Source organism: Leucoraja erinacea, chromosome 4, assembly GCF_028641065.1.
Source record: "Leucoraja erinacea ecotype New England chromosome 4, Leri_hhj_1, whole genome shotgun sequence".
NCBI classification, from domain to species: Eukaryota; Metazoa; Chordata; class Chondrichthyes; order Rajiformes; family Rajidae; genus Leucoraja; species Leucoraja erinaceus.
The window spans coordinates 68,186,551-68,198,600 of record NC_073380.1 but is presented as its reverse complement, the minus strand read 5'-3'; the positions used below and the strand labels follow the sequence as shown (position 1 = coordinate 68,198,600).

General features: G+C 43.0%; 1 protein-coding gene across 7 annotated transcripts in view; it reads right to left on the bottom strand.

Annotated features, from left to right (window-relative positions):
* LOC129696527 (putative leucine-rich repeat-containing protein DDB_G0290503) overlaps window positions 1-12,050 on the bottom strand; it is a 402,087-nt gene that overhangs the window by 389,858 nt on the left and 179 nt on the right. For 5 of the 7 annotated variants that reach the window (XM_055634521.1, XM_055634520.1, XM_055634518.1 and 2 more), the window contains exon 1: window positions 11,326-12,048. The exons of the other annotated variants lie outside the window; for them this stretch is intronic. In XM_055634521.1, the coding sequence (XP_055490496.1) occupies window positions 11,326-11,586 (261 nt within the window). In that variant the 5' untranslated portion in view covers window positions 11,587-12,048. Of the gene's footprint in view, window positions 1-11,325; window positions 12,049-12,050 lie in introns of those variants that run through there. 7 annotated transcript variants of the gene reach the window in all.

Here is a 12,050-nt window from a genome sequence, read left to right as displayed (position 1 = left end):
ATTCTGTCACAAACAAAAAGCATTAGCATGACAAGGCAATTCAAATAATTTAAATCTGCAGAGAAATAATATCCACAAGACTGTCAACTCAAGGGCTGATACCATCCCTCAAGAGAAAGGAAGTCTAAAAAGGTAGTCACAATCAGTCTCCCATATTCTTGTTACATCAGATCCCCAAACAACTCTGCACAGAAGGAAGAAATTCCTCTTCAAAAAATCATTCATACAAATGTAACGTATCCTTCTCTTCCTTTATATACACTAGTTGGTCAGAGTTATTTGAGCAGATAAATACAAGTAAATGAAATATAAATATAAAATGAAATAAATATTTAAACTTTAATTATGCAGCATTTAATTCTCAAGTAAAATTGTTCCTATCATTGTTTAAGATATTGAAATAGTAATACAAACACAGTTTGCTGGAGAATTCTGCAAGTCTCCTATGCTGTTCTAATAAACTTGATGCAAGCATGAGGAACGGCACGTTACAAACTACCAGACTCAATTTGTTTAGAAATTTCTGGTAATTAACTTTTTTTAGATTATCCATGTTTTACTTTAGAACTCCACCATTAACAGTGTTTTATTTTTATAACCTCAAATATTGATTCTGCTTCTCAGATGTATAGCTCTCTTAGATCACGTTTTCTGTTTGCTCTTTCCTTTATATTCTCACATCATCTTAAAAACATGAAAATCTCCAACTTGAAATGTTACTTAGATTTCTCTGCATAGCTGACTACCCCACTAAGAATCTACAAAACATTAAAACATTTCCAGCAAAAGGAAAGTAGAAAATACAAGCTTTAGAAAGTCATTTTAGAAACATACCACTCACATGGAAGCTTTTGAACACAAAATATAATTTTGTTAAGATGTATTTAACTTTCCAAAGTACCAATGAGTCAGAAACATCTCCAAACTTTAGTTTAGTTTAGTGTCACGTGCACCAAGGTACGGTGAAAAGCTATTTGCTGTGCACCAATCAGTCAGCGGAAAGACTGTACACGGTCACAATCAAACTGTTTACGGTGTACAGATACATGATACTTCAGTGTATATTAAGGTGATATTTTTGGATTGTTACTGCAAACACATTTAACAAACTTATTATGTATAGAAAGGAACTGCAGATGCTGGTATATACCAAAGATAGACATAAAGTGCTGAAGTAACTCAGCAGGTCAGGCAGCATCTCTGGAGAAAAAGGATGGGTGACATTTCAGATCGGGCCCCATCTTCAGACCATCCTTTTTCACCAGAGATGCTGCCTGACCTGCTGAGTTACTTCAGCACTAAGTTATTTGATAGTTGGCATTGATAGTTATAAGCACGCGTTTTATGAATTCCCTAATGTTGACGTGCTCATGCAAAATTCCCAATCCCAAATGTGGCCCAGGTTCTTTTACAATGTAATGCTCTGACATGAGCAAGCCAAAGCAAGGGACCCCACCCCCAAAGAAACAAATGAGAAAACGTTGACAATTGACAAAACCACATCCTCTGCAGCGTTGTTCACAATTAAGAACTTTGAATGCTTCTGAATGTGCTTGTTATTGAATATTAATTTTCACAAATTCTGTATCCTAATCGGTAGTAACTTTGGACGCCCCAGTGGCCACAAAACTGCAATCACGTTTAAAAATGAAGTGTGAAATGTGCATCCAAAATCTATTCTTCAATGGTTTAGACTCCTATCTAAAGGTTTCTTCCACTCTACATACAAGGACAAGGACCAAGGTGTAAGGTGAAATTGTAAAAAAAAAAGAGAATATAAACAGGAAGGGAAGTCTCCAGTCCACACCAACCTTCTGTAACTATATGGGAGATGTAGGTCAATAAGAACCGGAGACTTTCCTTCCCATTGTTCCTTCTCCAATTTGCAAATACACACACACCATTGCAAAACGCAATGCATGACGGCTCTTTAAAGAAAATGACAAAGACTAAAGCTGTGTTTTGGCATTTTATTAAGTTGACTGGGTTGACAGAAGTCACAATATATACATTTTGCATCATGTTGAAAGTAAATTTTGATTATACAGTTGATATTCAAGCAGGCTTTCCAAAACAGATCCTAAGTGTTTTCTGATATTATCTGATGGTAAATATGAGTACACGTATTGATTGTTGAGATATAAAATTAATCTATTGAATTGCTAAATTAACATTCCAATTATAATGTAGAATTATGCGCTTCAGTGTAGAAGAGGTACAGGATTAAAGACAGATCTAGAGAGTCAACTGATTCCCAAGGCTGAACAGTAACCAGCTGCAGAAAGGATGTGCTGTTTGATAAAGTAATTGGTACTCACTGGTACAAAGGATATTATTCATCTCATTAACAGAGCTGTAGATGTCTGCTCATTGGTTTTCATGCATGCATACGCACATGCACACATACTCCTTAGGGTTTGAATAAAGAAACTCTGAATTCACCCCAGAAGCAATGAAGACAAGTGATTCAGCTTGGAAACTAATTGGTGTCTCCTGGATTGTAGGCAATGACGTAAAAGAATATCCAATCAATAGCGCACTGCATTCGTTAAAATAGTAACGTTAAATTTTAAAATTATACCAAACTCATAAATTCAAATGACCCAACATCACTCGTGGCTTTCTGCCTACCATATCTTATCTGATGAGTGACAAGCAATGGCTGAACTTTTACATCTTCAGCAACTATTCATGTCTGCTCAGACATATGATGAGAAAGATCCTGGCAAGCTACCTATGAAAATAGGCTTGGTGCTCTTAACTGTGAGGTTTACTGACATCCCTGGTATGGAACTTGTTATAGCACTAGAAGATAAACTCAGAAGTTCAAATTATATCATGGCAAGTTGTAAAATGTTAATCTTTTAATGAACAACCAGCAACAAATATGTTCATTAAGCATCTTCCAGGAAAGGATAACCATCACTTGTGCATGTTCCATTCAATATGAAATTGCACATCCCTGAGGCACACTAGACACAGGTGTCCTCTACGCTAAAGTACTTGAATTCTACATTATAATCAGAATGTTAATTCCACAGTTCAATAGATTAATTTAAATCTCTTATAACGAGTTGAATCTTATCCCTAAAAGCAGGTGAAGTAGAATCAGTTCATAAATTACAACTGAAATAAAAGACCAATCTGCCATGAACCAGTCATCATCCGATTTAATGCCATCCAAACCATCTGGAAGAGACAGATTAGTTGCTTAAATATTGAAACCATCGGTTTGATTGATACTTTATTATCGCATGTGACACATCACAGTGAAATTCTTTGTTTTGCCTACCATATACAAAGGATGCTGAGTCACCACGTATAGAACACTGGCAAACTTACAAAGTTTCACTATAGTCCCCTTTGTTCTCCACAGACCCCCCTCCCCCCAAGCCACGTCCCTCTTTGTTCTCGGCAGCATGTCCTTGATCGACCTCCAGCACTCACTCGGGCCAGTCAACCTCCAGCACCCGCTGCAGGACCATCCGCCCTCCAGCTCTCACCATGGACCCGTCCTCGGCTGCCCCCGCTGCCAGGTCTTGTCTTGGACGGCTCCACAGAGCTCGCCAGGAGCTTCCGATAGCTCTCCTCATTCTCCGACGACCTTCCTCGCTCCTTGATGGCCCTCCTCACTCATCAATGACCTTCCTCGTTCCTTGGCAACCCACCTCTTTCTCGCTCTTGCAAAAATTAGATATGGATAAAGACAGGACTGGATCACGTTAACATTCTGAATGGGGGCAAGGCCAATCAACTTTGATGATATTAGACAGGAACTTGCTAAACTAGCACCTGCAGTTCCTTGTTTCTACCTGCTAAAGTTGATTGGAGTAGATTGTTTGCGGGCAAATGAATGTCTGGAAAGTGGGATGCTTTTAAAAGTGTGATGACGAGAGTTCAAGACATGCATGTTCCTGTTAGAGTGCAGGTAGATGTATCTCCCTGGCCTGTCCAGATATATCCGAGGACACTGTGAGAAGCTACAGAAATTGCAGGAACCCTGGCTGAGAAATATGAATATCGTAAGACACTTGAAAGATGGAAGACTGGAGTGTGGCGAATGTTGCGCCTCTATTTAAGAAGGGCAGCAAGGACCGATTAGGTGTGTCTTACGATCTGATGACATATTGTACAGGAATGACCAAAATGGTTGACAAGGGCTGAGCCGTAGATGATGTCCATGTGGACTCCTGCAAGATCTGATTGAATATTTTATTGTCACGTGAACTTTTAGATCTCTTCCCTGTACAGGGACCCAACCTTTTCCCTGTCAGGTCTCCATTGCCATTGGGGCCTAGCACCGTGGAGCGGCCTCCAATCGGAACGACAGCTCAAGTCACGGAGCCTGGGGATCTGCGGACCTACCATATGGAGCTGGCCGGCTTCGGAGCGTGGAGAGCTGTGATTAGGCACAAAGTAGCTATGACACGACAAATCCGGTGGATGGTGAGAAACCGGGAGCTCACGGGTTTGCCCCTGGGAAAGTCAAGGGAGAATGGCAAGGCGCTTGTGCACAGAGGTCTAGGTATAGCTTGGGTTGCACTCGGCAACGGCCGCCTGTCTTTTTTTATTTTTATTGTCTCGAATTTTGCGGGGGTTTTTGAGAGGGACCTGGGGGGCAGGGCCGTACATCGCTTCCCTGTACGGGGACCCAACCTTTTCCCTGCAGCTTGAACAACGACAGCTCGCAGGACTTGCTAGCGCCCGGACGGGGGCTTTGGCACACTGTTATGACACGACTCCAACATCGGGGGACCCGGGGCAGGCAACGGCGTCTTCTCCCGCTCGAATTGCGGGGTTGAGAGGGACCTGGAGCATCGTCCGGCGCAGCTTTAAGTGGCCGTGGGACTTGCTAGTGCCCGCCGGGGACTTTGACTTTGCTAGCGCCCGCCGGGGACTTTGACTTTGGGAGAGGAATGGAGAGCAGGGGAGAGACAAGACTTTGCCTTCCATCACAGTGAGGTGATGTTTCTGTAAATTGTCATTGTCTTTATCAACATAAGGACCAAAGTTGTGCCAATGAAAGTCAAAGAAGCCATTATGAGACTGAGAAACAAGGATAAAACTGTTAGAGAGACATCAGCCAAACCTTAGGCTTACCAAAATCAACTGCTTGGAACATCATTAAGAAGAAAGAGAGCACTGGTGAGCTTACTAATCGCAAAGGGACTGGCAGGCCAAGGAAGACCTCCACAGCTGATGACAGAAGAATTCTCTCCATAATAACAAAACATCCCCAAACAACTGTCCGGCAGATCAGAAACACTTTATTAAAATCTGACAATGTGCACTTTAACCACATGTGATTTTTTTTTTTCCATTATAAATATCAAATTCAGAGGCAAATAAACAAATCTCAAGTACAGAGGCAAATAAATAAAAGATGGGTCTTTGTCCCAAATATTATGGAGGGCACTGTAAGCTTTCTGCTGCACAAAGCCAATCTGACCATTGCTAATCAGTCCTTGCCTTTCCAAATGCACATAGATCCTGTCTCTCAGAAACTCCTCTCAAAACTTACCCTACCACTGATGTTATGCTCATTGGTCTGTAGTTCCCAACCATTCCTTGCAGCCTGTCTTAAATATAGGCATAACATGAGCCACCCACTCATCTTCTGGCACCTCAACCTTTGCTATTGGTGATACAAATATTTCTGACAGAGGCCCTGCAATTATTTTCTAGCTTTCCACAAAATTCTAGGATACATTTGACCATTTCCCAGGGATTCATCTGCCTTAATGCAGTTTAGACAATAGACAATAGGTGCAGGCGTAAGCCATTTGGTCCTTCGAGCCAGCACCGCCATTCAATGTGATCATAGCTGATCATCCCCAATCAGTACCCCGTTCCTGCCTTCTCCGCATATCCCCTGACTCCGCTATCTTTAAGAACCCTATCTAGCTCTCTCTTGAAAGCATCCAGAGAACCTACCTCCACCGCTTACTGAGGCAGAGAATTCCAGACTCACAACTCTCTGTGAGAAAAAGTGTTTCCTCGTCTACATTCTAAATGGCTTACTCCTTATTTTTGAACTGTGGCCCCTGGTTCTGGACTCCCCCAACATCGGGAACATGTTTCCTGCCTCTAGTGTGTCCAAGCCCATAACAATCTTATATGTTTCAATGAGATCCCCTCTCACCCTTCTAAACTCCAGAGTGTACAAGCCCAGTCGCTCCATTCTCTCAGCATATGACAGTCCCACCATCCCGGGAATTAACCATGTAAACCTACGCTGCACTCCCTCAATAGCAAGAATGTCCATCAAATTAGGGGACCAAAACTGCACACAATACTCCAGGTGTGGTCTCATTAGGGCTCTGTACAACTGCAGAAGGACTTCTTTGCTCCTATATCCGATTCTTCTTGTTATAAAGGCCAACATGCCATTCGCTTTCTTCATTGCCTGCTGTACCTGCATGCTTACTTTCAGACTAATGTACAGGGACCCCCAGATCCCGTTGTACTTCCCCTTTTCCCAACTTGACGCCATTTAGATAGTAGATTTTAATGCTCCAGTACCTCGACATCTGCAATGTAATCGTCAAGACATCATACAGTAAATCCATTCTATCACAGACCATGGAGGAAGGGGGTGGGTGGGGGGTGGTGTCTGTTATTGCCGATTGTCTGCTATAACTGAGTGAGGGGGGAGGGTTAAAGTTTATCCCAAGGCAGGGAGGGAAGAAATATAGCTGTGGGGGGTGGGGCTAAACAAATGAAAGTTCACAGGCCAGGGAGGCGCAGAGCCACCGACCCCACATAGGTGCACCGGGGACAGGTCCATTGCTCACACCGCCTTCATGCTACTTGCTCTCAGCTCCCGTGACCGGAAGCACATCACGTGTCGCCAGCTCACTGGTGGAAGTGGGGCAGCAGTGCAACGGGATCCTTGGTCCACTACACTGTATAACCAAAATCCGCTATATAGAAGACCATTATTGCAGGGGTTTACTGTATTAGCATTCCAGAGTTCCCTATCATCTATATTTTTCTGGGGTAACTCAGCAGGACAGGCAGCATCTCTGGATAGAAGGGTCAGGAGATGTTTTGGGTCGAGACCCTTCTTTTTGTGTCTTCGGTGTAAACCAGCATCTGCAATTCCTTCCTACACTATATCTTTCTACATGATTAATTCAGACAGGAAACATTCATTTAACAGCTCACTGATCTCCTGGGGCTCCACACATAGACAATCTTATTGATTGTTATGGAACCCTATTCTCATTTCACTTTTACCCTTAATATATTAATAAAATCTCTGAATGTTCCTTTCTCCCCTGCTGATTTCCCTTATGTGATCTCTTACACCTCCTATACTGCTCCAGGGATTCATTTGAACCAAGCTGCCTATACCCGACACATGCCCTTCTTTTTCTTGTTTTGGAAGGAACTGCAGATGCTGGAAAATCAAAGGTAGACAAAAATGCTGGAGAAACTCAGCGGGTGAAGCAGCATCTATGGAGCGAAGGAAATGGGCAACGTTTCGGGTCTGAAGAAGGGTTTCAACACTATCTAATGGCGTCAAGTTGGGAAAAGGGGAAGTACAATGGGATCTGGGGGTCCTTGTTCATCAGTCTATGAAAGTAAGCATACAGGTACAGCAGGCAGTGAAGAAAGCGAATGGCATGTTGGCCTTCATAACAAGAGTCGTCGAGTATAGGAGCAAAGAGGTCCTTCTGCAGTTGTACAGAGCCTTAGTGAGACCACACCTGGAGTATTGTGTGCAGTTTTGGTCCCCTAATTTGAGGAAGGACATTGTTGCTATTGAGGGAGTGCAGCGTTGGTTTACAAGGTTAATTCTCGGAATGGCGGGACTGTCATATGCTGAGAGAATGGAGCGGCTGGGCTTGTACACTCTGGAGTTTAGAAGGATGAGAGGGAATCTTATTGAAACATATAAGATTGTTAAGGGTTTGGACATGCTAGAGGCAGGAAACATGTTCCCGATGTTGGGGGAGTCCAGAACCAGGGGCCAGTTTAATAAAGGGCAAGCCATTTAGAACGGAGACGAAGAAACACTTTTTCTCACAGAGTTGTGAGTCTGTGGAATTCTCTGCCTCAGTGGGCGGTGGAGGCAGGTTCTCTGGATGCTTTCAAGAGAGAGCTAGATAGGGTTCTTAAAGATAGCGGAGGCAGGGGATATGGGGAGACGGCAGGAACGGGGTACTGATTGGGGATGATCAGCCATGATCACATTGAATGGCGGTGCTGGTTCGAAGGGCCGCATGGCCTACTCCTGCACCTATTGTCTATTGACACTTTGCCTATTTCCTTTGCTCCATCGATGCTGCCTCACCCGCTGAGTTTCTCCACACTTCTTTTTCATGATCAGAGCCTCAATTTCTAGTAAACAATGGTTCCCTACTGCTTCCAGCCTTGCCCTTCACTCTAATAAGTTCATGTTACAGGAGCAGAATTTGGGCAATTAGCCCATTCAATCTGCCATTCAATCATAGCTGACCTATCTTTCCCTCGCAATCCCATTCTCCTGCTTTCTCTCCATAACCCCCGACACCCGTACTAAACAAGAATCTGTCAATCTCTGCCCAAATCAATTGACTTGGCCTCCACTGTCTTCTCTGGCAATGAACTCAACAGCTTCATTACCCTCCATAAATAAATTCCTCCTCATCTTGCTTTTAAAGGTTTTTATTCTGAGGCAATGGCCTCTGGTCCTGGACTCTCCCACTAGTGGAAGCATCCTTTCCACATCCACTTTATCCAGGCCTTTCTCTATTCACTAATAGTAGCATGCTGTACCTAAAGCTTTTAAAAGTTATTATCTCATTTTAAAAGCTTCCCACTTGCCAGGAGTCCGTTTACCTGATAAAAACCTACAACAATCAACATTTGGAAGTTCCTATCGAATACCATCAAAATGGGGTGGAAGGTTGCAACCTTCACATGGTCCGCCCTGTTTCGACAAATGCAATCAACCCGGCATGCACAATCAAATAGAACAAGTTGTCCTACAACTTTAGGCTGTGCACACCATACGCACGAAGAAGACCATCAAAATAGGCCTTTTCCCAACTTACAAATTTAACTTTGGATCAGTCCCATCAATTTGTAGCTATTTTAAACCACATAGAATTATAGTGACAAGAGCCAAAGTGCTCCCCTACTCACACTTCAGTCACTTGCCCTGCCTTATTTCCAAAGAGGTCGAGTTTTGCTCCATCTTCAAAAGACAACTACATATTGATTGAGAACAATTTCTTGAACACACTTAACAAATCCCATCCATTTCCTTAAAATTATGGCAGTCCCAGACGATATTCCCTCACTATTTCAATCTTATTATTCACGCAGCTATCTGTGCTCTTCTTACATATTTCCTCCTCTACTTTGTGTTGATTATTGGAGGGGGCCTATAGTGACTACAAATGTGCCCATCCTAAGTAGTGCCAATGATTTTCTCGCATATCAAAAATGCAATTCCCCCTCTTCTCTTGCCAGCACCTCAAACTCCCACTTTTGTATTTGTACTCCAGAACATTAACTGCAGTCTTGTCCGTTGCACAGACACGTTTCAGTAATAGCTAGAATATCTAAGTCACATGTATCTACCTCTGCCTTAAATTCATCTGACTTGCCTATCAGACTTCTTGCATTGAATACCAAGTACAGGAAGGAGACAGAGTGCTTCGTATATGGGGTCAACACAACAACCTTTCCTTCAATGTCAGCAAGATGGAGCTATGTAATGACTTCAGTAAACTAGGTGTACATGATCCCAGTCATCAAAGGTACCAAGAAGGAGGAGGTTGATGTCTTTAAGTACCTAGGCGTAAATATCACCAGCAATTTTCCTGGACCAACCATAAAGACGCTATGGCCAAGAAAGTGCACCAACGGCTATACTTCCTCAGAAGACTAAGAAAGTTTTGCATTTCTCCCACAACTCATAAAAACTTCTCGAGAGACACCATCCTGCCTTGTGAAAACAGCTAACACAGTCAAGGATTCTATATACCCTAGAAAGACATAAACTGCTCGAGTAACTCAGCGTGTCAGGCAGAGATACTGCCTGACCCGCTGAGTTACTCCAGTATTTTGTGCCCACCTTCAGTATAAACCAGCATCTGCAGTTCCTTCGCACACCCTTTATTACCTGGCCTGCTCCCATCAAGTAGAAGATAAAAAAGCTTGAAAGCATGTACCACGATATTCAGGAACAACTTCTCTCCAGCTGTTAACAGTCTACTGAATGGCCCTCTCCTAAGCCAAGCATGAAGTCCTGATCGCCCAACCTAACCTACCTTCGTTAACACAATTCAGATAACCAAAGAATACTTGGAAATGACAGAGAATCGCTACTTTATTGTCTCGAGTTTCTCAAATTGCAAAACTTAGATGAAATATATCTGCTTTGGAAGTTGCAAAACCATTGCCTATCTCTTCCCTTGCATGTGTTTCACTAGTGCAGTCCACTGCAAGGAATAGTCCTCACAATAGAACTTCAAAGTATGTGTCGGAGCCATTCATGCTTTGTTTCAGATTTATATTGCTTCACCTTATTCTTTCTACCCAAGTACATTATTTCACTCTTTTCTCTCTGTCATTACAAATGAATACTCCCCCTCCCCCAGTCTAAAAACGTCCTTAGTTTAATGCATTTGAGTTTCATGTAGTCAAACAAAAATATCCAAAAGTACTTCTCAACACTCATTTTTATTGAAAAGAACAGATCCCCAAATGTAACAAACACTTTACAAGACCAAGGTGTAATAGGCGAGTTAGATATAAAGTTTGGTAAAAAATAAGACTAATGTAAATAATTTCAATAAGCTCAGGATTTAACAATCTTTCGATCCCTTCCCTAAAGCAGAAGTCCTGGCGATGGTAATTTTCAATGAGGGCATTGAAGAAATTGGATTTCATGGTCAATTTCCAACAGGACTGGGGGGGGGCGGAGGCATCAATGGTATGGAAGCAAATATGCTTTAAACCGAAGAAAAATATATTGGAAACCAATCAATCTTAAACGAGTAAATAGAGGTGAATTTGGAATAAAGTGATTAAAAAATAACATTTTAAAATCCAAGCGTGAGCTGGAAGGGTTGAACGACACATCAACCAAATAAGCCAAAGAACTGTAGTTGAAACTCGTTGATAACGTTTTTTAACAGTTAATTTTCTAATAGTTTCTGAAATTTGGCTAATCTCAGAGATGGCAGCTCCGGTTGTTCAGTGGAATTTGTTGTGCTAAAACAAAATGACTTTAAACCTTTCAAAAGTATATTTCCCTAAAATAATAAATTAAGACACATTTGGAACTTCGTTTATTACAAATTTATTCCCGTTTAACTGACCGCTCACCTTTAGAGTGTCTTTGCTTTCATCTTTATTCCCCAAGTGTCTCAATTTTCCCTCGTACAAGCCTTTAAACTCATTCAACAAGTGCTTCATGTTTTCCCTGCCTCCCGTCTTAGGTGAAAACGGCGATGTCCTGCCCAACTTCGCTATAAGATCTTTGGTCCTGCCTCCCGCTCCCAGAAGGTGGAGGTCCCGCCACAAACTGCCACTAGCGCATTCTCCAGGCGCAACAATGCCCGCGGCGCCACCACGTATATTATTCATCAGCCCAGTGTCAGAGCCAAAGATCTTACAGCGAAAGCGCTATAAGATCTTTGGTCAGAGCAGCCGGCGCTGGCGTCCAACCTGCTGCACACATCCTCCATATATCCAGCTCCGTCAATGCACCGACCTCCATGTACCCGGCTCTGCCGGGGTGGTGCAAACACATCGACCTCCATGCACCCAGCTCTGCCATAGTAGTGCCAACCCACCGACCTCAATGTACCCAGCTCTGCCATAGAAGTGCAAACACACCGACCCCCATGAACCCAGCTCTGCCGAGCGGTGCAAAAGCACCGACCTCCATGTACACAGCGTGCAGAGTTGGGTGACGCAAATGTCCCGACCCCCGTGCATCCAGCTCTGCCGAACGGTGCAAACCCACCGACCTCCGTACATCCAGCTCCACCAGGGCGGTGCAAATGTACCCAAATATACTAGAGGAGCTCTATAAACTTTGAATGTAC